At 36.8% G+C, this 27,684-nt stretch overlaps 1 protein-coding gene across 8 annotated transcripts in view; it reads left to right on the plus strand.

The window, feature by feature from the left end:
• The window catches only part of Atp11c (ATPase phospholipid transporting 11C), a 140,718-nt gene extending 118,500 nt beyond the window's left edge, over window positions 1-22,218 (plus strand). For 4 of the 8 annotated variants that reach the window (XM_048335589.1, XM_048335587.1, XM_048335588.1 and 1 more), the window contains 6 exons: window positions 2,009-2,144; window positions 4,880-4,945; window positions 7,263-7,366; window positions 11,909-12,062; window positions 18,761-18,865; window positions 21,851-22,218. In XM_048335589.1, the coding sequence (XP_048191546.1) occupies window positions 2,009-2,144; window positions 4,880-4,945; window positions 7,263-7,366; window positions 11,909-12,062; window positions 18,761-18,862 (562 nt within the window). In that variant the 3' untranslated portion in view covers window positions 18,863-18,865; window positions 21,851-22,218. Of the gene's footprint in view, window positions 1-2,008; window positions 2,145-4,879; window positions 4,946-7,262; window positions 7,367-11,908; window positions 12,063-12,182; window positions 12,249-18,760; window positions 18,866-21,847 lie in introns of those variants that run through there. The other 4 variants (XM_048335591.1, XM_048335585.1, XM_048335592.1 and 1 more) reach the window with 4 other exon arrangements.
• Window positions 22,219-27,684: the final 5,466 nt, after the last annotated feature.

Genomic DNA, 27,684 nt, shown 5'->3' on the forward strand with positions numbered 1-27,684 from the left:
ATATTACAGATTGTACCTTTGGGATTTAAAGACAGCATTTTCAACAACCTTGGTATGAAGCAAGATAATTGGGTATTTTCATATTTTATGAGCAACTTAAAACGTGTATTTGTTGCATGGAAAGAGTGAGTGTCATTTGTTTCTTCTGCAGCTTTAAGAGACAAAAGAATGGATTCTGGTGTACCTACTGCCTGTCATTGCATGGCAGTATTCGGGCTTGCACTGTTGGTCAGCCTTTTTCCAGATCTTCATTCACATTCATACTATCCTTTGTGTTGGTTGCTCTTTTCTAAGTTTCTAACAACTTCTTCATCCATCTGAGTAAAGCTAGAAAGCTTGACCTATAATCCTACATATCACGATCCCCACATCATATGCCCTGCAGATGTTTGTTGTGTACAGACAAGATCTATTTTCTGTTCTTGCACTCTTTACCTCAGCTCAAATTAGTGAAAAGCCACATTGGCTAGCAGTTCCTGGACGCTTTCCTCAAGGATCTCTCAAGTAGTACTTCCCTATATTTCTAGTTGCCTTGGAAACATGACTTACTGGCTATAAGGACAGCTTGTTTTTGAAAACCTGGTACCTCTTTGTCCTGGCAACGCTTTGGGAAAAATATTATCACTAGAATTTCAGATTTCAGCATACCTGAGAATTCCAGTAGGAAAAAGTTGTACATTTGCCATGTTTGCAGAAAACTCCACACTACTCAGTACTAACTAGCCTCAGGCTAGTAATACATACAGCCCAGTGACATTTTCAAAGATGTTATCAACCGTGTTATTTGATTGGATACTGTTTAGATACCATTTGATAAATGTTAAGAGAAATTTGAAATAGAAGCCATAATGAATGAATCTAGAAACCCATCTTCATTCTTCAGCTCTGCTTCATTAGAATTGGTCACTTTATTTCATATTTCTGCTTGGTGCTGAGACTATTGTGCTATTGTCAACTTACTTGAATTCAATCCATCTTCTTGCCATTTATCAAAGCAACATTGTACAACTTCAAACCTTATTTGTGATGATGGAAAATTATGAAGAGCTCCCTAAGGTTAAATTTCCAGGAGGAAAGCTTGATTAAAATAAAAATTATCCAAACATCAGTGGCTCATACCTGTAATCCTAGCTACTCAGATACAAGGATGATGGTACAAAGTCAGCCCACACAGGAAAGTACATGAGATTCTTAGCTCTCACCAACAAATGCCGGAAATGGAACTGTGGCTCCAGTGGTAGAGCAACAGGCTCTGACTGAGCTCAAGTATCAGCATACATGCACACATACACACACACATGTGTGTTCATACACACAAAGCACATGTATTTTAACATTTGCAGTTGGAAAACTTGGTAACATCCTTAAGAACAGATGCTTAAACAGGACTGTCTCTTGTAATAAGTGAAATTTACAGCTATAGTGCTGGTTCTGACTCCAGTAGGATGCTTAAGAAGCTCTACAAATATTCTAATGGTCAGGTTATGATTCATATCAAGTTAATGGGAACAGTAGCTGGCCAGCAGTATATTTATTTATTTATTTATTTATAGTTATTGATTCTTTTTTTAAATTTTTATTCCCCAGGTGATTCTAATGTGCAAAATTGGAACCATTATGTGAAGCTTTCCTTAAGCTCATAGTTTGTAAATGAGAACAATAATAATTCCTGTTTCATGTAACTTTTATGTGGATGAAAATAATTATTATGTTTATGTCTGTTTGTATGTACACATAAAGCTCAAAAGTAGTTCCTGGCTTGTGCTGAATAATTATTAAATGGAAATAATTATTAATGATGTTATTGTTGTCAGTGGCCATAGAAGTGTTTGAAGTTTCTTCTAATAGCTTAGGAGGTGATTACATAAGACCAACTTTTGGGCTAATAATTTAGACAATCAGGAGTAATGCCCTTTGTTATAACCGTTCAAACCCATGCTCATCTTTGGTGTTTAAGTGTCTTTAATAGCTGACATATTTAGTAACTTGTTTTTCTCCATATCTGTAGGAAAATTTCTGGCAATGCAATGCTACAATTGGCTCCTTTCTTATATTGGACATTTCTGGCTGCCTTTGAAGGAACTGTATTTTTCTTTGGGACATTCCTTCTTTTTCAAACTACATCTCTGGAAGACAATGGAAAGGTAAAAAGAATATGTCATTACATTTTTTGTATTATAGGCATGAATTATCTTGTTTTCCTAGGCAATGAGTTTGTATTGCATATAGCTTGGTTATCATTTTGCAGACGTTTTTAAGATACAGTATTTCCTCACAACTTTTAAATTGTGTTATAGTAAGAAATCATTTCTTATATGCAAGGGTAATTATAAAACTTATGTTCAAACCTTATGAAAATGTAACTCATTTGTAATTTTTACAAGGCGAATAGAGTTCCTGAGACTTCAGACTTTAGAGATGTGCCTTTTGGTGTGAGAAAGGCTTTTCTTATTTTAAAATGAAGTCTGGGCCCTGTTATTTCTCATTCACAGTGACATTCCATGGTTAGAGTTGAAGGTAGGTAGCTGTTACCTCTTTGGAATAATGAACCAAGAGGTTAAGAGAAAGAGTTCTTCTCTTCCCCCTTTTTATGCTGGTACTGTGGCTTGAACTCCCTGAGCTTTTGTGCTCAAGGCTAACACTCTATCATTTTGAGCCACAGCTCCATTTCTGACTTTTTTTTTTGCCAGTCCTAGCTAGGCCTAGCTCAGGCTCAGGGCCTGAGCACTGTCCTAGGCTTCTTTTTGCTCAAGGCTAGCACTCTGCCACTTGAGCCACAGTGCCACTTCTAGCCATTTTCTATATATGTGGTGCTGGGGAATCAAACCCAGGGCTTCATGTATACGAGGCGAGCACTCTTGCCATTAGGCCATATTCCCAGCCCCCATTTCTGACATTTTTTTTTCTTTTATAGCTAATGGGAGATAAGAGTTTCAAGGACTTTCCTGCCTGGGCTAGATTTGAACTGTGATCCTCAAATCTCAGCCTCCTGAGTAGCTAGGATTAGATGTGAACCACCAGTACCTAACTGAAAAGGAATTCTTTTTTGTCCTTTTTTTCCTTCCAAATGGTAATGCAGTAGTCTTCACAAAGACTGCACTGGTTCTACCTGTATCTCCTAAGCAGCTACATTGGGATGATTTTACCCTACCTGCACTCTAGGAGAGAATTACTGATGAGGAAAAGGAAGGCCATCTGCAATCATTCACTGCCTTGCATGTTATCTTCCTTTGCCATTTTTGGTATTCCTCTATTATGGTCATTCTTACAACTCATAATGAGAAACTAAAAGCTTAAGGTTCACTGAGTACAGTAACTTTGTCCAGAACCTACTCAATTATCATTTATTAGAGAAGTGATAGGCTCAATTTGAATGGTACTTTGAAATTAGGTATTACATATCAAAAGCTCTCTAATTTCGACTTACAGAAATCATTCTAAATCAATGTGGTGTGAAATTCTAAATCACAAAATCACTGTTGGGGAAATGAAGACTTTAGAATGGATATATGTAATACTTGGCAAAGAAAGTGCCCTGATAAGTTTTAGGTACTCTTGAAAAAGTCCAGTAGCCTTCCAAGTCAGCTTCACCCATTGCTAAAAAGGGATTCAGTTTTCAATTTCTCAGATTCTTTCACTTTATAACGGATTCTGCAACATTTACTTTTTGTTTTCTTGACCCATAAATTATATATAGCTACCTACCTATTCCTTAACAGAAGATGTAATGGGTTGGCAGACTGGCCGCCTAGTCAAAACAAGGCCCTAGGTTAAAATTAACTACAGTAGCATATAATTAAAATTAAATTAAGCTGAGTGTGGTGATTCCCAAGCACCTGGGAAGCTAAAGCATGAGGATTGCAAGTTCAAGGCTACAAAGCAACTTTCAGGTCAACTAAGGCTACATAATGATATGGGTCTCAAAAATAGGGGAGGCTAGGTAGGGATGTAGGAGAGAAAGAAACAAAATTAAGGCACTAAAGTAGTTGGATAGCATCCTGAAGTCCTTTTTATATGATTATTTCAGAATGTTTTTCAAGTATTACATAAGAAGCAGTAACTGAGCTTCTCATTCGCTATCCATTTTGAGTTGCTAGAGTACAGATTAGTAAGGTTTTACTGCATGTCACTGTCATTTTAAGTTGTTGCTAAAACTACATTGTGTGTAAGAACTGCTATCAGCAACTAAACATAACACCCATGTATGATTTGGTTGAATCCTTTTTTGCTTCTATTAACCCTAATTTTTTGTTTTTATTTTTTAAAAACTTTTTACATCTCATTTTCTGTTTTAATGTTATGCAATCAGATCTTGACAGCATTTGGTAAGCATATGTGCCATTCATTGCCATCATTTGGATTTATACATGGTATCTGTTTTTCTTTGGTGTGCACATGCTGACAGCTCTGGTATTTACAGCCAAAACGTGTTACACTCAGTTTTAAAATGTGGTTCATTTGTCTATAAATTACTGCTTATGCAAGAGTTTTAGTTATAATCTATGAAAACCCATATCATACTCTTTAGTGACTTGAGTCATCCAAATGACTTATTTTGATGAACGTTTCTATTAGTAGAATAGTTCTATTTTGGGGTTTTTACCCTGCTTTTATCAAACTAAATGACTTCCTTGTTCAGTACTGCATGGAATAATGGAAATGTATCCTACCAATCGCAGATATTGTATACCTGTCCATGAAAATTTAGAGTCACGGGAAAATCCAGCATTGTGACCTTATGTTATTAACCACCTATTTTCCTAAATAATTCATACAAAAATCTTTGGCAATTACATGCAGTATTAAACTTGATTTTTTAATTTTTTTTTAGCAAGCTTGTGTGTGTTCATGGTACATGTAATTGTTAAATGTTTTTCAGGTATATGGAAACTGGACTTTTGGAACTATTGTTTTTACAGTCTTGGTATTCACTGTAACTCTGAAGGTTAGATATTTTATATCATTTTCTCCTAATCTTTATTTTTCTTGTTGACATTTATCATTCAACCCTTTATTTGAATGATTACTAAAATATGTACGATGCTAGAAATTTATGCATTTGCTTATTACTATTTGTGATTTTGCCCCAAATGTATCTTCTGTCCTATTTTTTTTTTGCTGTTACAAAATTCAAGCACAATACTTACACAGGAAATCCATTTCTTCTCAATTATTGTTTTGAAGGCATTATGTGACATCAACAGGCTGTGAGTTTATGAGTGTGTATGTTCACATGTTAAGTACTTGTACCTTTGTTTAAAATGTGTATATTGTTTATTGAGCCCTGGCCTGAAAGGAATTTAGACAGTTAAAACAGTTAAACATATGTTCATGGGAAATGTGTGCAACAGTGTTTGGTAGTGTGAGTCATAGTATTTACTCTTGTTAGTGATGAGTTACCTAAAGATGTACATCAGGTAGGAAAAGATAATTTTGGAAAAGTTATTGGCATTGACACGCAACCCTGTAATAGCTTTGAAATCTCACAGAATGTTACCTTTTAGGCTCTTGAATTGAGATCCTTAGGTTCTTGTAAACATCTCACTTAGGATCTAAGAATGACTGCCTTTAACTGAATTACAACATACCCAGTGGTCCAAGCCAGAATTCAGAATTATGCAGGTTATAGGATCTGTCTATTTTCTCTTTAAATCTTTGTTCCTGATTCATTTTTCATGCCAAATAGAGTTAATAGATGTTTGCATTCTTTTAGTAATAATTGGACATCAAAAAGAAATGCTATAATTCATCTCAATTTAACCACTTCATAGCTGTGTATTTTCGGACAAGTGGCTTAACTTCTCATTCATAACAAGGACTTGCAAGTAGCCCCATCCTGTCTTAAGGTTCTTTTTTTTTTTTTTTTTTTTTGGCTAGTCCTGGAGCTAAACTCAGGGCCTGAGCACTGTCCCTGGCTTCTTTTTGCTCAAGGCTAGCACTCTACCGCTTGAGCCACAGTGCCACTTCTGGCTTTTTGTATATATGTGGTGCTGAGGGATCAAACCCAGGGCTTCATGTATACAAGGCAAGCACTCTTGCCACTAGGCCACATTCCCAGCCCCTGTCTTAAGGTTCTTTATGAAATGAAACAAAACATTAGAATGATGTCTGGCACATAGAACATGTTCATTATAATAGATGCTAGTTATATATTTTTATGATTCCCAGCATCCTGATTTTGAATGGAAACCTGCTTTTCCATTTTTTTCTCCTGAACTTGAATAAGACCATTAAGTTTCTAGGTGCTCTTTTTACAGTTAAATTCAGCATTACTGCAGAATCTTTCATATATGCCTCTAAAGACATGTACTTCTTCCTCTTGGGTTACTGTGAACTGTGCCATGTCCCTAGCCATCCAGAAGGTGGGGATTCACCATTGGCCTGCATTAACAATGTTATAAACATCCTGTTTATGAATAAGAAATAGTAGCAGAGAGCTGTGGACTATGGTGTTATAGGAAGTAACAAAACCAAGGCACCACCTCTTCCATTCTGGATATTAGCCCTTGTGAGTTAGAAGTTTTAAACAAGTAGAGCAGACCATTTGTTTTTAGCTCACATTTTGAAAACCTCAATTGCTATAACCCCAAAACACAATTAAGTCCTTGTAGAAACATGTACAGGTTAAAATCTGAGCATTTTATTAATTTAATGGAATAGATACAGATATTACAATTAAAAGTCAAGCCCATGATCCATTGCTATATGATTGATACAATATATAAAGTGCAAACTAGCTCATCTGTTGTATGAGCTTTTATGATGCCTGTATTGTTTGTCTTCCCTTCCTAGGTACCGCTAGCCTCTCCTACTGTTTTCAGCATGCCTGCATTCACCAGCTAAAAGTCATAGGCCATGTCCCCTTTGCCCTAATCTCCCTGGCTCTCATTATCTGTTTCATTTGGAGCCTGGGGCTCCATCCTCCTCAATAGTCCCCCTCAACATTACCATTACCACATCTTACCTTGATCATCATCGGTACAGAGACATTTGCAGTCCTGTGCCTACTAGATAACTTTGCTGGACTACACTATGCCTATCCTCTAAAATTGAGACCTCAAGGCAGAGCTCAACTTTCTTACCTCACTTAGGTCTTTGAAAAGCTTACATTCTTAATCTTTTAATTCCAGTCCCTTCTGGCTCTGAGGCCAGAAGTTGATCCTCCCATATGTATCATATTTGTACATATTGTCAGATACTTTAGTGTATTACCTAGTGCAGTTTATATCTGTCATTTAGTCTTTTATGTTGTATCTTTTCAGCTTGCCTTGGATACCAGATTCTGGACATGGATAAACCACTTTGTGATCTGGGGATCGTTAGCCTTTTATGTATTTTTCTCTTTCTTCTGGGGAGGAATTATTTGGTAAGTAGTTTGTGCAGGTATGAGCAATATATAAATAGCTATATAGGTATATAGTATATGTAAGCATCAATTACACTTTTAAAGGTTTTATTATGTAAGATGTCAGAAGCCAGAGGCCAATGCAGTGGCTCATGCTTGTAATTCTAGCTATGTGGGGAGGCTGAGATGTGGATGATTGAAGTTTGAGGCTAGCCCAAATCACTGCTGAAGAGTTAGACTTGAAATGGCCATTTTACTCATTTTAGATGTAAGGAGGTAGATTCTACAACTTATTCATTCATTTCATCTTGGTTCAGTAGATGTATGCTCCAAGTACATTTTGTTCTTAATACTTTTGAGGAAACAGCAATGAATAGACTGTACCCTGCCTCAAGGACATGAAAATTGCAATGAGGGACATATAAAGTGTGATTTAAAGAAGTTGTAAAAGACAAAAATATGATGAATTTGCAACTACTTTCCTTATTCCCAAAGGCCTGTATTTTGCTTTTAAATGTCAAACTTGTCTCTGTTAATCAATGACTGGAGGCATAGCTAGAGTAAGCCAAATTGGTAAGAGTAACCAGAATACATTATTTTTGTTCCTTTGAGAAGAATTTCACATATCACAGAGATGTGGTGATTATGTTTGAGACTTAATTGAAAGAAACTTTTATTTGGAAAGCTTTTAAAAGTAAAAGCCTTAAGAAATAAAAATGTGAAAAACCTGATCGCTTCAGGTAGTACTGATTCCAAAAGATATAATTGGAGCATTTATTTGGGATCGCTATAGGTAATGATTGAGGGCTAACTTGCAAGTCTGTTTTCTTTAGTAATATACAAATGAATCAAAGTTGATTAAATGCAGTATACACTTGTGTGTCTGTCCATAATCCTGTCTGACTTCTGAAATAAGTCAAAATTGTGCAAAATTTCCACAAGAACAAAATACTTCTAGCAACGTAAATAGGAGAGAATGTGTATTGTTTTGGTACTTTCTGCAGCGTCAGGCAGCCAGTAGGAACAAATCTATTTTTTACTTTTGTTGTCCAAAGTACTTTTTCTAAGTAGAGCTGAACTACTACTACATGAATATAAACTTAAAAGCAAACAACAAAATGTGATTAGAAACTATGTAAAACTTGGGGCTGGGAGTATGGCTCAGTGAGTGCTTACCTAGCATGCATGAAGCCCTGGATTCAATTCCTCAGCACCACATTAAAAAGAAAAGACCAGGGGCTGGGAATATGGCCTAGTGGCAAGAGTGCTTGCCTCCTATACATGAGGCCCTGGGTTGGATTCCTCACCACCACATATACAGAAAACGGCCAGAAGTGGCGCTGTGGCTCAAGTGGCAGAGTGCTAGCCTTGAGCAAAAAGAAGCCAGGGACAGTGCTCAGGCCCTGAGTTCACGGCCTAGGACTGGCCAAAAAAAAAAAAAAAAAAGAAAGAAAAGAAAAAGAAAGAAAAGACCAGAAGTGGCACTGTGATTCAAGTGGTGGGATGCTAGCCTTGAACAAAAGACGTTCTGGGACAGTGCCCAGGCCCTGAGTTCAAGCCCCAGAATTGGCAAAAGAAGGAAGGAAGGGAGGGAGGGAAGGAGGGAAAAGGAAACCATGCAAAACTTTAGCTGAATGCTAATTATAGCTAATGTTTTTAGGAGTTTGAGCTGGGAGAAAGTTGATATTTTTTTTTATCCTGAATGCAAGAATAATTGTTTCTGCCTTATATAGCCCAGATACTAATCCGACAGTATTATGAGTACAATCAGTACAAAGGAACACCCTGGGGCTATAAGTCACTTTTCTATTGGCTCATTGTTAAGGCTGCATTAAGTGTCTAAAATTATTCAAAGTATTTTTCAAAATTAAGGTTAGAGTAGGTCTACAGAAATCTCTGTATGGTATACTTCCTAGGAAGTCTGCCTAGTTCAGGCCTCAGTTTCTCTGTCTCCCTGTTTTGTATACTTTTATTCTACAGTCTAGTCCTCTTCTATGTCAAAGTTCAAGCCACAAGCTTGTTACAAACATAAAATTTTACAAACATAAAATTTTAAATGAGAGAACAGTTTATTATCATTTAGTATGATGATGCATGATCTGTGACCTAATAAATGGGACCAAGTACTTGTCTTAACCCTAGGATGGTTCGGTATGCATCCTGACCTTAAGTAGCCACTTCATTTCTCTCAGCTTAGAAAACAAATAAAGAGCATAATGAGACTGGGGGAGTGGGGTACTGTGCTTCTCACTGTCTACCTTCCTCAGAGAAAAAGTTGAAATGAAATCTAAGTTAAGAGTGAGGAATGTGCCTGCATTTCTGTCTTACAAGACTTACTAATTTTTTAGTAAAAATCAATCTACTTGATACACAGTCTCAGTATCTATTGGCAGATGAAAATGGCATACTTCTTTCATTTGTGAGAAATTGTAAACTCTATAATCGTTTTTATATTTATATGGCTTTTGAAAAAGAGGAAATGGTTATAAAATGTCTTTGAAATAGAGCATAAATCCATCCTCATTTTAATAAAACAGCTGAAGAAATAAAATGCTTGTTAACATGAACATTTACTATTTCTCTTGACTATCTTTGAATTGAAGCTCTCATTTTCCAATACACATAAATATTCACTAATTGGCAGTTTTATAGTTGATTTCCTGATTCTTTTTGAGTCAGATAAATTTTATCATTATTTTCCTTTTAATTATCCTTCCTTTTCTTTCCAAACATTCACTAAATGTCGTTTGTTTACCTTTTATGGGATGTTGTAACGAAAATTATTTTTATTAATGTGTATAAAGAAGGTTCTTTTCTATTTATTGTCAAAGTGATCAACAGAGGGGTTACAGTTTCATACATAAGGTAGTGAGTACATTTCTTATCAAACTTGTTACCTCCTTCCTCATTTTTCTCCCACCTCTCTTCCTCCTCGATTGCCTCCCCCACCAAATTGTACAGTTGGTTTATAGCATATTGTCTTGCTGTTGTGCTGGTTCGCCATTTACCCCTTTTCTCTTTATTTTGATAGTCCCCTTATCTTCCCTGGTTCCAATAAATGTATTTACAGTACCCAGAGTACCAAAATCAGTTACAGTGACAGTGACATCAGGTGTAAAACCATGGGGAAGAAAAATACATAATTTCACATGGTATGTTGAAAATAACAACAATGATAAACCACTGAGTTCCGTAATTTGGAGTCACTTAGCATCATCATCTTACGCATTCATATGTACAGAGCTATTGAGCTATTGTGATCTTTTGCTAGGACTATCCTAGACGTGTACTAATTATTCCCAACGAGGGAATCCATAGTCTGTTTCTTTCAGTCTGGCTCACTTCACTTAGTATGATTTTTTTTTTCCCCAAGTCTTTCCATTTTCTTATGAATGGGGCAATGTCATTCTTTCTGATGGAAGCATAGAATTCCACTGTGTATATGTACCCCATTGTCTTGATCCATTCTTCTACTGAGGGGCATCTGAATTGGTTCTATATTTAAAGGATGGTAAATTATCTTGCGATGAACATAGTTCTGCTGGTAGCTTTAGTGTGGTCTTGCTTGTAATCCTTTGGGTAAATGCCCAAAAGTGGGGTTGCCAGGTTATTCGGGAGCTCTATGTTTAGCCTTCTGAGGTACCTCCATACTGCTTTCCAGAGTGGCTGAACAAGTTTACACTCCCACCAACAATGTAGTAGGGTTGCCTGTTGGCCACACCCCCTCCAGCCCCTGTTATTAGTTTTCCTGATAATGGCCATTCTTATTGGAGTGAGGTGGAATCACAGTGTTGTTTTGATTTATTTGCATTTCTTTTATGGCCAGTGATGTTGAGCACTTCTTCATGTGTCTCTTGGTCATTCTCATTTCCTCTTCAGAGACGTTTCTTTAGGTCTTTAGTCCATTTATTGAGGGGGCAGTTGTTTCTTTGAGGATTTGTTTTGGTGGGGGAACTTCATTTTTTGAGTTGTAAGTATATTTTAGAAATGAGGTCCTTGTCTGTTGGGTAGCCAGTGAAGACCTTCTCCCAATTTGAGGGGAAGCTTTCTATTTATCTTGCAAACTATATCCTCTGCCGTGCAGAAACTGCAGTTTCGCGAAATCCCATTTGTCCGACCTTTCTTTGATATGTTGTGTTTCTGGGTCTTTATTAAGAACGTTTCAATCTGTGCCTAGGAGCCCTAGTGTTTGTCCTATTCCTTCCTGCAATGTTTTCATGGTATCTTCTTTTTTTACCTCTAGGTCTTCGGCCCATTTGGAATTGATTCTGGTGCAGGGTGTTACATAAGGATCTACTTTAGTTTGTTACAGGTTTTGAACCAATTTTGCCAGCACCATTTGTTGAAGAAACTGTCTTTCTTCCATCCTATTTTTTTTAGCTCCTTTATCAAAGATTAAGTGGCCATAGGTCTGCGAGTTCATTTCTGGGTCTTCAGTTCTATTTCATTGGTCCTCGGGCCTAAGAAAGTTCTTTTTAAATGCAAAAACAATTTCAATTAAGCTTTTTATTACTTGATAGTAACTGATTTGTTTTTCCTTTATATATTTTCTTTCCACTCCAGGCCATTCCTCAAGCAGCAGAGAATGTATTTTGTATTTGCTCAAATGCTTTCTTCTGTATCCATATGGTTGGCCATAATTCTTCTAATATTTATCAGCCTTTTCCCAGAGATTCTACTGATAGTATTGAAGAATGTAAGAAGGAAAAATGCTAAGGTAAGAACTAATTTTATATCACAAATTAAATTTTGGAAGGGGCTTCGGTATGTGCCATGAAACTAAAAACCTTATTTAGAGAATTGCATTAGTTAAAGCATGTTAAACCCCTCCTTACAGGTTCATCACTTAATTTCCTCCTCTGCATAAAAAGTATAGTAAAAACTTCGTTATCCAATGCAGGTGGTAAGTAGATTCCTTAATAGTGTTCTGTGTGACCTGTAGCAATCCATATGGAGTATCTCATGTGCTCCATATGGAATTTTAAAAGGGAAAGTGATTTTATTTTGTATTTAGCCCAGAATTTTCACACCAGCTATTTCCACACCAACATTTCAGCATTAACTTTAGTAATTTCCATGTGAGCTGGTTGCAGATTTTTTTTTTCAGTTGATAATCTCAATTTGCCTTTTTCAAACCTTTCCCCTTCCTTTAATTATAGTGCTGCTTAATCTCTGTGTTGCTTCTGGCCCTGTCTAGTAGTATATTTTAACCAAAGAAAATTCCCTGGATGTGCTTTTTACATCCATACCCTTCTGAACACACTTGTAAAAATTCAAGGTTGTTTTTATAAGTGTGTTTTTATTTTTATTTATTAAATCATAAATTTCCTATTGGAATGTAAAGATATTTCCATCTATCAGACTGATATCTTCTGAACATTTCTTGCAAAACCTTTAAAGTAAAAGAGGTAGATTAACCTAGAAAAGAAAACTTCTGCTAGATTTTGTCTAGCTAAGAAGTTAATTATGTCATATTCCTATCAACACAATCTCATTTTGCCAAAACAAAGCATAGTTTCTGTGATACTGATACCAACTAGATTATGTAACACTTCTAAGATAGTGTTTTCAGGGAATAGTCTAAGCCATGATTTCCTCATATCTTTGATCAAATCTGCTAGCCAGATGAAACTCAAAGCTGATTCATCATGGGTTCTTTTGTACATTGAATTGATAGAACCCAGTGCTTAATATTATGTAGACATGAAGATTTAAAGTCATTACAATCAAAGAAAATCTTCAGTAATCCGACGTGTAAAAGATAGCTAGGCACTCGTGGCTCACATCTCTAATCCTAGCTATTCAAGAGGCTAAGATAAAAATATTGAGTCTCAAAGCCACCTTGGGCAGAAAGGTCAATGAGACTTTTATTTCTACTGAACCAGCAAAAAAAGCTGGATGTGAAGGAGTGGCTCAAGTGGTAGAGCACCAGCAAGTTTTGAGCAAAAAAGCTATGTCATGTGAGAGCATAAGATCCTGAGTTAAATCCCCAGTACAAAAAAAATCATGTGGTTTATACCTAAATGTCAGTTTAACAGGTTCATACCAACAGGTTTCTCCCAGACTGGCTTAAGTAGCAATTCGCAGAAAGCTAAATAAAAAAAATGTTGCAGTAAGAAATGATTTGGTTCCTTTTTATAGTAAAGAATTTGTAAAGGAGGACCTCAGAATTGTTCTTTCATTCTTTCATCTCTTTAGGGTACTCCTAAATGCTTCTCTTATTTGAGATATCTAACTCCAGCTTCATGCTCTACAGATGATACCAACAATTTCCGAATTTAGAGTCTTCAGACATATCGTCTTCTTAGGCCCACTCCTTAAAATATTAACAGCTGCAATGTTTAGTGATATTTATATAGGGAAATAAATAGATGGACATGACTTAGCAGTCACAGATACATAAGCTTAGGTACTTTCTTTCCACACAAATGGCAGATTCCAACACTTGAAAGAACAGAGTTCTGGGACTGTAGGCCTTTTCACTTAGCAAGATAAAAATGTTGCCAGTTCAGCAGGAAATTTGTTTGTCATGGGTTCTATCTATGATAGAAGGAATTTGAATGTCTGTATTGTAGCTTGGCATGCTAATGTGCTAGAAACAACTAGGAATTTTTCATAACCATTTTCATTCATTCCGTCATTCATTCATTTAGTCCTACCCTCTCAGAACCAATAAACATTTATTGAACCACCTACTGATGAACATCTCTCTTTTTATCCAATGTCTGGGATTTTGAGAGCTGCAAATGAAAGTAAACTAATTATGAGCATTCAACAGCATTGCCTTTTTGTGTAAGTGAGAAAATGTGAAAGCAGAGTAGTATACAAGAATGTATAAAGGCCAGCTAAAATATGGCAGCCACGGCTCTTCTAATAGGTCGTGTCTGTTTCCATCATACCCTTTTTGGCCATATCACAGAAGCAAAGATGAACTTTTAAATAAAGGAGAATGAAAATCTTACTTTTTCCAAAACATGCTTAGTGACCCACAGGCTGACATTCTGACTGATTCCTTACTTTGGTATTCCTTGCTAAAGCAATGTCTTCATTTGAAAAAGAGGCAAAAGATCCTTTTACACTGTGTGCCTCAGAGCCTGACAGACTCAGTAATGGGGTAAAACAGGTATCTAGAGTAGAAGATGTATATTCCTGCCTTGAACCAGTAAGCATCCTGTACACTTGGGCAGAAATGCCCTATGAAAGGTAGTAGCCAGTGCTAACCTTGTGTGGATGTTGGCAGCTGCTTTGGAAAGAGGACATGGCAATGAGCAGCGAAATATCTTTGGATTTTGAGAAAAAAGCTAAGCCGTTTACACTTAATAATTCTGTGAGCAGCTTTATAGTGCATCCTATTCAATTTGACATTTATTGACTGAGGGTCCACTGTGAGTTAGCTATTACAGTAGGTGCTGGGACTTCAGAGATGAGTCAAATATGGCCCAGCTCACAGGAACTCTTTCTCTAAAATATAAAGGGAGTTCATATGGAAACCTTCTGTAAGCAGGTATAAAGCAGAATACTAGAATCAATTATAAAGCTTGTTACACAATACAACTGGGCTATTTTAAAGTCCAAGTCTCACCTCCTGAGGCCTTCAGTAGCATTGCTTAATGCAGATATCTCAAGCAGTTACAAACTGAACTAGCTTCAAAAATAGGCCCTCACAGTCATTTAGTTCAAAATCATAGTTGAGTCATGTATCCTTCAACCAATTTCTTAGTCAAAAGCTTAATTTTTTGTTATGAAAACCTCATGTTTGAGAACCACTGAGGTTTCTTCTAGTTTATAGTGACAGACCTGATAGCTGTACTGTTAACAGTGTGTGATGGAATTACCATTGAGTACTGAACAGTGAAATAGCAAGGTAATACTTTTAAAGAGAGTTTGATCTTTAGCATTGTGGTATTTCAAAAAGCTGTGTCCCCCTTATGTACAGTCATTGCCTGCCTGTAAATCTTGGAAGTATACCTGGATTGCCCATGGCTCATGCCTGTTCTGTAATCTTAGCTACTCAGGAGGCTGAGATCTGAGGATCATGGTTCAAAGCCAGCCTGGGAAAGAAAGCTGGGTTACTCTCCAGTTAACTATCCCAAAGCGCAAGTGAAGAGGTAGCATGCTAGTTGAGCAAAGAAGCTCAGGGAAAGTGTCCACACCCTGAGTTCAAGTTCCAGGACCAGCACATAAAAGAAAAAAGAAAAATAAATTGAAGATGGGAGAGGAAAAAAAAGCTGAGTAAAATTCACAGAGAAAGCACTAAACAAATTTTGGAAAGTACAACTTAATCATTTTAATAGTATTTATGATAGTGATGGCTATTGCTGCAGTACTTACAAGTGTCATATACAAACTTAGGTTAAGAGAATAATAGCCTGGTAAACTGGATTAGACCAAAGTAGTTAAATCCGATTGTCATTCATGGCTATTGAAATGGGCCTTTACCTATTGGTCTCTGACAAACTGCTTGTTGAGCTGGTGTCAAAGTTCTGTAGATGACTGCCAAGGAATGTAGAAATTTCATACTGTTTAGCTCATTATCTCCTGTCCTAGCTCATTATCTCCTGTCCTACTCAACCTGCACTACCAATTCCTAGCTGTTTTTCATATATATATATATTGCTTTAGATTTTCTTTTCTTGCTTTCTAATACTTTCTGTGCTTTCATATTTCCTTTATAAAATAGTTCAAACACCTAACTATTAACCCCTAAAACTTCTCCTTAGAATAGAATAATTGTATCTCTGTTGGTGAATATCAATTTTTGAGCACACAAATGTGCTTACCACTCTTAGATATAGGCTTCTACATTAAACATACAGTATGGGATATTGTATCATATTAATTTTGTAGGGTTTTTGTCCACAAAATAGAAGATAGAAGCAATTTAAAATATTTTCTCTAAGCCAGAGGACAGTGGCTCACATCTATAATCCTATCTACTCAGGAAGCTGAGATGTGAAGATCATGGTTCAAAGTCAGCCCAGGCAGCCAAGCCCAGGAGACTCTTACCTCCAGTGAACTACCAAAAAAGCCAGGAGTGGAGTTGAGGCTTAAGTAGAGTGCCGGCCTTGAGCAAGGGACAGTGCACAGACTGAGTTTAAGCCCCAGGACTGACACAGAAATGTTTTTGTTTTTTTTTTTTGTCAGTTGGTCACTCCCTACATGTGACTGACTAACATTATTTAAAATGTGAAGAAGAAAAAATGTAGTTATGGGGCTGGGAATATGGCCTAATGATAGAGTGCTTGCCTCGTCTCGTATACATGAAGGCCTGGGTTCAATTCCTCAGACCACATATATAGAAAAGGCCAGAAGTGGTGCTGTGGCTCAAGTGGCAGAGTGCTAGCCTTGAGCAAAAAGAAGTCAGGGACAGTGCTCAGGCCTTGAGTTCAAGCCCCAGGACTGGCATAAAAAAGTATAGTTATGTCAAAACCTGAAGAAATGGAAGTATTTTACATTTTTCTGAGACTTTGCTGAATACGTATATTACTTGATCTGCTTTATTTTCCTGAGCCTAATTTCCTTAGGCTCTAAGAAAATAGTATGGGGGCTGGGGATATGGCCTAGTGGCAAGAGTGCTTGCCTTGTATACATGAAGCCCTGGGTTCAATTCCCCAGCACCACATATACAGAAAATGGCCAGAAGTGGCGCTGTGGCTCAAGTGGCAGAGTGCTAGCCTTGAGCAAAAAGAAGCCAGGGACAGTGCTCAGGCCCTGAGTCCAAGCCCCAGGACTGGCAAAAAAAAAAAAAAAAATAGTATGGGTAATTTTGATTAGTAAAGTTGATTAACAAATCTCTATTTTGTCTGGGCAATGACAAAACCAAGCCTGTAAATTATCTTGTTATCTAAAGACAGACTAAGAAGAGGGAAAACCTTGTAGATTTTCTCGGTCAAGTTTATCAATTTTGGGTTTTTTACTTTAATAAATTGATACCATGTCTTGGAAAAATTGACCATGATTTTCTAAAAAGGTCTCTATGTAGGAAAAATGGTGAAACTGATCAAATTACATTATGACAGGAAGTTTAAACATTAGTTCAGAAGCAAATGGGATTGTGGCACCACCAGAGGTTTTACCATTATGTTAATGGTAACTAGATTTTTAACATGAAGTTTGCACATAGTTCCATCAATGTGTCTGTACAGTTGGATAATGGAGACTGTTAGTTCAGGATAGATTGGTGACTGTTGATAGATTGGCCTTGGACAAAGCTTTCTGAACAATTAATTTGGGTAGTTTTAAAAGGTAGTAAAATTAATGATCAGAGATGAACCTTACTTTAATAAGAAACATATCTTAGAATTATTTTATTTATCAAGTAATTGATATAAGTTTACATAATGAATGTTTTCACATCATTCCCATTAACAAAAGAATTTTAAGTGGCTATACATAGAAATAATAGCTGGCACATATAATAGGCTGTTCCTGCTGTTACTTCAAGAAGTGACGTCTTCAAAACTAACAAACATGTCATATCTACTTCCAGTTCTCAAGGTTTCTTTAAATGTCCTACATCTAAGAAAATATTTACTTTTTCCTTTTTTTTCTTTTTCTTTTCTTTTTTTCTGTTTCTGCATTTCTCTTTTCTACTGCAATTTTCCACCTTTTGTGCACTTGTGAACAAGGTAACGAAACGCCTCCCTTCCTCAGGAACATCTACTATCTTCATGCTTTCTCAAACTTCCAGCAATCACAGTTTCTCTTGGAGTGAATAAGGTGATTTCCTTTCTTAATGTACTGACTTGCTTGCATTCTCATTGCCTGACACCATTTTCTGATTCTTTATGAAAAATTACTTCTCATTACTCATTTTTATATCTTCTATTGATACTTGTTGTTTTCTTTTATTCATTTGTTCACCTTCCAAACTGTTACATAGAATAGGAAATAAACTTCAAAAGATTGGGATGGATATATATGTATATAATATATATCATGTATAATATATATTATATATAGTCTTGTTGATCCAGGTTATGCCATACTAGCCATGGTGTGTTAGAGGTAGTCTGTTCACCAGGACAAGAATATTTCATGCAAAATTCTGTTTGGCATGATCACGTACCAGCCAAACTGTTAGAGGTGTTCACCAAAAGGATGGTAAGGCTTACTAATCAAACCATATCGACTCATCTTACCATATAACTTACCAGTGCCATTTCAAAGAACCCAACTTTGCCACAAACCACTAATGTCTATTTACTTCTACTACCAAAAAAAATGAGTTGGAGACTTTTCTTAGGTCTTTAAATGTATTCATTTGAATGGTAATGCATTTACTCTGTAGTATAATCATTTGTACTTTTGGTCAGAGAAGTAGCCTTTAGGAAATGATTTTTACTTCTACATTTTTATCATCAGGTAGGTGAAAATCTTTCCAATGCTTTAAGTATCTTTGCCTCACTGTTACAGAAAAATCTGAACTCTAGAAAGGCATCTGACACATTATCCGCCAGACCTTCAGTCAGACCTCTTCTTTTACGAACATTCTCAGACGAATCTAATGTATTGTAACAGGTACCTAGTGTTAAACAAGTGGGCTGGCTTTAAAGAAACAGATTAACAGCATTATAAAGAAAAAAATGAAAATATCACTCTAAATTTTCTCTGCTGTTGGTGTGGTGAACTTTATACTATTCTTTGCAAAAATATAAAGATGCATTACTTGGAATATAGGGAAATACATATTTTAAATTTTCTAAACCGCCCCCCCCAAAAAATTGTGTATTTTCAGAACTGAATGGTAATGTTATATATTTGATTTATAAGGGGCAAGTTGTGTCATGGTGGTGCCACCATGTGAAAATACTTTCTGATACTGATAAAGCATACAATTTTTCCAAAAGATCATTTGGAAAGTTGAAAATAAATATTCCAAAATTGCATCTATATAATAAATCAATGTAGCATTGCATGTGTTTTTGGGAACTATGTGAAAATAATCAAATGTGTTTGTACCTTCTTGTGCTATGTCTGTGTGTTTGCAGGTATACACTAGTGTCCGTGTAAATGTCTGATTCCCAAATATGTGTTAATGAACCATGCTACTCTAATCATAACTTTTTTAATGTCAAGTTTTATTCAAGCTAAATGTTTCAACTTTCACAGGTAATCTCTTTCCTAGTAATTCAGGGGGATGCGTGACTATATAATGAATGCTTCATAATTCATGTTTCAAAAAATGAGTAAATTCATCTTATAATTTTTATTTCATTTACTGCAAAAAAATGGGGAAGAATTTATTTATCCTGAGGGAGAACTCTTAACCTCACAGTGGCTCCTTTAATGTACACTGTATATCCTACTACAGGGGCCTCTGGCACCCGAGATCACTGGGGCTTTTTTATCCATCCATAGAAATTGAGAGTAGCAATTCTACACAGCTTATGACAGAGCCTCTTTCATACTAACATAAAATTAATGATCATCATTAGTAAAATTGTGGGTCAGCTCACTTTGAAGCTAACTGTGAGTCCACGTTAATTCTATTTTTTCATCAGCTATCAATTCCTCCTCCATCTGGCAGAGAATAAAAATTAAGCGAATGGATTGAAATTGTTGTTGCTTTTTACTTCCTTAGTTAACCACAATCTGTATTTATAGGATTATTTTGAAAGCAGGGTCTTTTTGCTACCATCAGCATATTTTTACACATTTTTTCAATAATTCACCTGCACATGTTTTCCTCTCAGTAAGGACATCTGCTTCACAAGTAGCCTTCAAAGTCTTAGACCCTTTTTGCCCCAGATTGCTTTGTCCTAAGCTGTCAAGATACATTTTAGCTTTCCTGTTTGCAGTTAATTTTGTATCCCCCTGGATTGCTTTCTTTAGCTTAGTCTGTGGTTGGGGGACTGTGCTGGGTAGCAGATGCTGCTGCTGCTTTTGGCCTCTCCAGGGCCTTAACTTTAGAACTGAAGATTTTAAAGCAAGTATTTTATTTTTAGTTTAGCTATTTCTCCTATGAATTCATTTTCAAGTGATATTATTTCTCTTCGAAGGAAACTATTTGGCAGTTTAGGCCATTGAGTTTCTTTCGTAGTAAGGGAGCTACTTGACTCCTTTTATATTCTTGATAGGAATGGTGACCTTAAAGTTGGCTAAGGTTGTGACCCAGCAGACCTACTTGAAGACCTCTTAGTGGATTTCAGAGAATGTGGAACATCAGTAGATGAGAGTTCCACAATGGGAAGAAAATAGCCCTCTTCCTAAGGCCCGTTCACTACTCCCATTCAAAATGTGTGAGTTTCAGACTGGAGAATCAAAGTTAGACTCCCATACAACTTCTGCTTCTCAGCCTACGTTATATTGAGAACAGAGAAGAATCTGTAGCTTCATTAAATAAGTTATTGTGGTCCCTACTTTCTATAGTTGATGAATAAGAAGGGCCAGTTAACTCATAGTATGTGAACTGTCCCCCCACCAAGAATAAATAATTTCAACAGAAGGAGGGTATCCTTCTTACAGTAAAGTTAAGGGTATTTTCATAGAAATCTTCCAAAACTGAATATATTTTCAGACTTCTGTCAAAACTCAGTATCATCCCGGCTCCAGTGCCTCAAACCTGTAATCCTAGCTACTCAGGAGCCTGAGATCTGAGGATCATAATTTGAAGCCCAGGCAGATAAGTCTGTGAGACTATTGTCACCAATAAACTACTAAAAAATGTTGAATTAGAGGGGTGGCTCAAGTGGTAGAGTGCTAGTCTTGAAAAAGAAGCTGCGGGACAGTGCCTAGTCCCTGAGTTTTACGTCCCAGGACCAGCATGCAGTGGGAAAAGCCCTAATATACCCAAAACAACACCACAAAACACTGCATGGCTGGGTGCTAGTAGCCCATGCCTGTGTCCTAGCTGCACTAGGAGGCTGAGATCTGAGGATTAAGGTCCAAAGCCAACCCAGGCAGAAACTGAGACTCTTATCCCCAGTTAATCACAGCAAAACCCTGAAGTAGTGCTGTGGCTCAAGTAGTAGAGTACTAGCCTTGAGCATAAAGGAGCTTAGAGACAGCACCCAGAGTTCAAGTCCCAGGACCGGCAAACAAAAAACCCCTGCATGAATTATAAATTCATTTGACATTTCTTCAACATCTTCTATGTTCCGGAATATTAATTTACTATACTAGATGTGAAAGGAAAGGAAAAGATAAAACGTCCCTGTGTTCAAGCAACTCTTTATAGGAAAGAGTTTTATGGAAGTCAATTTCTGCTGTAGTAGATAATCCCAGTGGTTTGTTGAAACAGTGTTAAGGGAACCCTGGAGCAATCCAAAAGCAAAGAGCAAACCTGAACTTCAGCTGACAATTGAAGAAAGGATTAAGATCTGGTTATTGTGTCCCTCCACCCCCCCCTCCCGCATGTGAATAAAACTTGGCGCTTTGTTAAAACAGTTGCTTTAGTCTCATAACAAGATTTACTACTTGGTTTAGTTTGTTTTTATGTTAAACAGATGGTTTTATATTATTTTTAAGTAATCCTTTTAATTCTCTATATTTTAAATTTTTCAGAATCCGAATGTTGAACTGCCTATGTTATTGTCCTACAAGCCTATTGACAGTGGTTACAGCTAAAAAAGAAAGCATGAAGAAACAACTACAAAAAGTTATCATCTCAGGATACCTTGATATGCAACTAAACTAAACCAGTCTCATATGCCTAGGATTCAAAATAAATCATCATTACAATGCCAAATGACTCTTCTAAGCATTTACAGTTATCCACCCATGGCCAGAGCTCTTAAGTTAAAAGTTACATGAAAGTTGAAAGCAAGAATACTTATTAGAATTCTGGCTTTAGATAGAAAAATGTAATAACCAAATGGGTGTTCTTTTAACTCATTGATATTGTGAATGGATTTAAATACAGAGTATAAGTAGAAGCCACAGAAATGGAATGATTCGATTTTACTAATATAGTATAACTTATTTCCCTGGCAGAAGACATAGGCCATTGGGGTGACATTTCTTGTTTCTATGTAATGATTATCTTATTTTCTTTCAAACACACAAAAGGAATACTTGAAAAGATAGAAGGAATAAATGGCACCAATGCATCCAACAAAAGAGTTCATAATTTATTCACCAAAAGGTTAGTTGGGTCTTAGTAGAATATCCTTGCCAAAAATACCTGGAACACTTGTGTTGGAAGTTTTACTGAGTATTAAGTGGAAATGGAAAAAAGAAAACTCTTCATTTTTCTTCTGAATCAAATACCACTTAAGGGTAGGTAGGTGTAAGGCTACTAGGCTTGAAATTAAACTATTTCAGTCAGCTTGTAACTCCTCAACATAGGGAATAAAGCGATTTTTCCAGTGTCACTTTTACTAGGATCTGAGATAAGATGGGTTAACCCAGATGTATAGAAAAGTAAAGAGTTCTGAACATCATCAGCCTTTTACAACTTTATGTGTATGGGAGGAGGAAATGTTCTTGTTTTTAACTATTAACGGTTTTTCTTTATTTGGAAGAGGTTTTGTTTGTGCATATATGCAGCACTTTTTTTTTAACTTGCCAGTTTGGGAAGAGAGAAATCCCAAGGTGGTTCAGCCTGTAAAGCCATAACTGCCAAAGTGAATGTTGTCTCTCGTAGCTAACTCTGCCAAGACAGTAGATTAATTCACAACCATGAGATTAACCTTGGTAAAGAACAACTTGCTGGTGTAGAATGAGGTTTTAATGCTTTAGTGAGGTCACTTAAAACTTAAATGTGAAATGTCATCATTTATTGTTAAAATTGAGCAAATTTGGGGATATAAATGAACATTGAATGGTCTTTAAATGTTTTTATGTCAGTTTCTATTTTTGTCTTTCTAGAATGACTGTACTATTAATGCTTATGATTTGTGTGTGTATGGATGTGTTGTGTGTGCGTGTGCATATGCATGCATATGTGTGCCAGTCCTGGGGCTGTACTATTTGAGCTACAGCTCCACTTCTGGCTTTTTGGAGGTAAGAGTCTCATGGACTTTCCTGTCCAGGCACCATGATCCTCAGATGTCAGCCTCTTGAGTAGCTGGGATTACAGGTGGGGGCTTTAGCACCTGATTTATGTTGTCTCTTGATTTGGGAAAGGATTGGATTCAGTCTGTCCCAATATATTTATGTAGTCCATATGGCACATTTCATTCTTTGATTTATATATATGTATATATATATATAAATATAGCTTTATATTTATATATAATATAGTATGTGAGTGTGAAGAGATATAATTTTTCTTAGATTCTGGAAAAGACATAATACCAGTTAGCAGAAACCATTATATCATTACTGATCACTTTTCATTATTTAATTTGTTCTCATCTATCAGTATTTTTTAGTATTTGGTTAGAAATCATTTACAACTTAAGTATGCTATGTTCTGATAGCTTATCGTTGAGGTGATCTGCTACAGGCAAAGTCTTTCAATTCTTTGCCTACCCAAAGACCTAAAAAGACTCACCGAGGAAAGCTTTTGATGTTTTGTTGTCATTCTTCCTTGTGTTTTAATAGTTGTTGTATTATTACTGATGTTTTATAAAAGAACTATAGGGACTGTGAATAAAAATGGAGAGCCAAGATACAGATGTTTATTTAATGCAGAACCATTTAAAAGTTGACATAATCAGAGTATCTAGAAGAGTAGAAATAAAACATAGCATGTAAAATGTGTCAAGAAGAATGTTAGATGAGGCGGAAGAAAAGTTTAGAGTTACATCAGAACTACATACTACGTTCTGTGCTACAGGTCAAATTCAGAATGGCATCGCTGTACCAAATTGCAGCCTAGATCCTTGAGAGAGGAATCTGGATTTTCTTTTTGAAAGATGTTTTTGGTCAATGATCTAACAAGTGAGAGTATGGATCAAATAAACTAACTTGAAATGAATCATCCAATATTGCTCGCACTACAATCTAACCACTCTTGTGACTTGAGAGGATGAAATATACTAACAGGACCACATTCCTATAATTTGAACACTTCTGAGGTATAAAAATGTCCTTGTGATTTTCACAATTGTCCATCGTTTGAGGATGTTACCTGTTATACTAAAAATATCATTCCATACCTACCACATATACACCAGCAGTGGTATCAATGTAAGCCTAAATTTGCAAACTTCATACCTTAGTGATGGGATTTTTTTAATAACATGCAGTGTATAAATGTGCAGAATTTATGCAAATGTTGACAAAATCATTTTTCAGCTTGCAAAATGGAACTGCAATATTACACTTTTCACTTAAGTAATTTTTTACACCTATGTTGTTGCTTTCTAAATGAATGTGAATGCCGTCTTTTATGAATGCAACTTGCCTTTTTCATTACAGAAATTTTTGTTTGATGTAATCAATAAACTTTGGTATGATATGACCGATATTTTAGCCTCTTTTTTGGAAGATCTCAATTTGACTCAAAATGGTATGGACACAATTTGGGGATGGGAAATAACATTCTAATTTCTTCTTTTCCCATACAGTACACAAAATGTGGACTTTCTATGTGAGTTCAACTGATATTTTATGACAGTGCCTGATTTTAGAGGTTAAGATGTCTATGGGAGGTTTTTGTTCATATGTGCGTATGTGCGTGTGCATGTGTGTGTGTGTGTGTGTGTGTGTGTGTGTGTGTGCACGTGCATACCAGTACCAGGCCTTGAACTCGGGTAGGTCTTCATGTTCCGTTCAGCATTTGTATGCCTGGAGCTGTAATACTTGAACCACATTTTGCTAGTCAGTTGGAGGCTCATAAACTTTTCTGCCCAGGATAGCTTTGAACCATGATCCTCCAGATAACAGCTTTCCAGAGCATCTAGAATTACAAGTGTGAGCCTCCGGTACCTAATGTATGTGGGGATTTTTAATAAGGCCATATGTTACTTTTAAAAACTCCAGGGGCTAGGAAATGTGGCTTAGTGGTAGAGTGCTTGCCTAGCATGCATACAGCTCAGGGTTCGATTCCTCAGCACCACATGTATAGAAAAGACCAGAAGTGGCACTGTGGCTCAAATGGCAGAGTGCTAGCCTTGAGCAAAAAGACGCCAGGGACAATGCTCAGGCCCTGAGTCCACACCCCAGGACTGGCAAAAACAAATCCAACCAGGGGACTTTTGTGCTTAGCAGTAGAGCCCATGCTAGCAAGGTCTTAAGTTGAATACCTAGCACTTAAAAAGCAAGTCCACAAAAGTTGTTTGCTTGCCCATATGCTTACTCCTGTCCACACATTGGAAGGACTGATGTGCATATGTGACTAAAAATCTTCAATTCAGCTGGGCACTGGGTTGGGTTGAAAAGTAAAAACAATTGCTTTTTCAGGTATTCTGGGCACTCTGAACTTTGCGGTGACATCAACGTATTGTTCCTCATAGGAACAGTGCCAGGCTCCAGTGCCTCACTCCTACAATCCTAACTACTCAGGAGGCTAAGATCTGAGGATCGAGGTTTGAAGCTAGGCTGGAAAGAAAAGCCCCTGAGCCTCATCTGCAGTTAACCATACACACAAGAAAGCCACAAGTGTACCTGTGGTTCAAGTGGTAAGAACACTACCTTTGAGCAAAAAAAAAGCTCAGGGACAGTACCCAAGACTAGCACCAAAATACAAGCCATGTGAAAACATCAGAAAACCCCCAAATAGCAGGGTATTGTATCCAATAACTTGTAACTGTCAAAATGATGGGAATCATGAAAGACAAAGTAGCTGGTGAACTATTGCACATAAAGGGAGTCAAGAGGGCGTGACAAACGTGCAGCATAGGACCTTCAGTGAGCCCTAGCCTAGAAATTGGTCATTGATGGGATAATAAGCTAAGTTTGATTACAATACATAGATTACGTTTAAAGTTACACTGATTATATAATGGTATAAGTTGGGTATTAATGTTTTCTGTGTTTACATTAAGTCTGAAACTTTCACAATTAGAAATTTGAAAAATAAAGTTGTTAAACTAAGGTAGCATAGAATCTTAATGGGAAAGAATATTACACTAAACACAAAAGACTAGTTATAAGTTGGACACTAGTAACTTGTGCCTATAAACCTACTTAGGAAACTCAGAGCAGGGAATTGCAGTTTGAAACCACCCTGGGCAGGAAAGGGTAGGAGAGTTATCTTCAATTAACCATTAAAGAGCCAGAAGTGGAACTGTGGCTCTTGTGGTAGCCCTAAGTGACAAAGCTCAGGGAACAGTGCCCAGACCCTGAGTTTAACCCAAGTGTTAGCATATACGTACACCCAAGAGAATTATCAGTCAAATATGCATTCAGTAGAGTTCAGTAGAATACATATTTAGAAAACTCCATTTTTCTAATCATTAAACCATGTCCTCATCAGCGGACAGATGGCTCTGCTATTTTAAACATAACATTTAAGGATGAACATGTATTACTAAAAACTAAATATAAATTTACTCTTCATTTTAATTGACTAGTACTATCACTTTTAGAGCTAATGTGGTAATTCAGAGATTCTTTTAAATACAGTAGGAATACATCTGAAATGACATATTAGCCATACAATGTTTATACAATATTTTCTGGAACCTTTTTTTTTTTTTTGCCAGTCCTGGGCCTTGGACTCAGGGCCTGAGCACTGTCCCTGGCTTCTTTTTGCTCAAGGCTAGCACTCTGCCACTTGAGTCACAGCGCCACTTCTGGCCATTTTCTATATATGTGGTGCTGGGGAATCGAACCCAGGGCCTCATGTATACGGGGCAAGCACTCTTGCCACTAGGCCATATCCCCAGCCCCTCTGGGAGCTTTTGAAAAGCCTTTTTAAGGCATTTTAATTATCTGGAGCTAAAAAGAGATGGCATTTTATTTTATTTCCATCTCCTAATATTGGTCTCTGAAGTCTGGATAGTTCTTTGTACGTTTTGCCAATCATTAATGTGCTATCATATGATCTTGTTGAGTTGTGGCAAATTTAGTATTCCTCTCTAAGATCCTACGTTGGATTAGAAGAAATCTGACCATTTGATTGAATCCAATGTTTATATATCAGGATTTTGCTTATTGAGAAAACCCATTGACTCCTCTTACGACATTGAAGTTGGTTTATCTAGGGTGTGTATGTATGTGTGTGTGTATGTGTGCATGTGCACACGGGTGAGCAAGTACACACATACATGCCCCACAAGTCGTAAACTCATGGCCTCGTGTTCTCACTTAGTTTTTTCACTCAAGGATGATGTGACATGACACCCACATACACTTTCAGCTCTTTGCTGGTTAATTGGAGGTGAGAGGTTTGAGCCACTAGTGTCTATTTGGGATTTTAAATGCTGGAGATATGAAACAACACATTGTGGGAATATAATCTGTCACCCATACTTCGACACTAGTTTGATACTGAAAGTCCAGACATG

This window comes from Perognathus longimembris, chromosome 28, assembly GCF_023159225.1.
Source record: "Perognathus longimembris pacificus isolate PPM17 chromosome 28, ASM2315922v1, whole genome shotgun sequence".
NCBI lineage: Eukaryota > Metazoa > Chordata > Mammalia > Rodentia > Heteromyidae > Perognathus > Perognathus longimembris.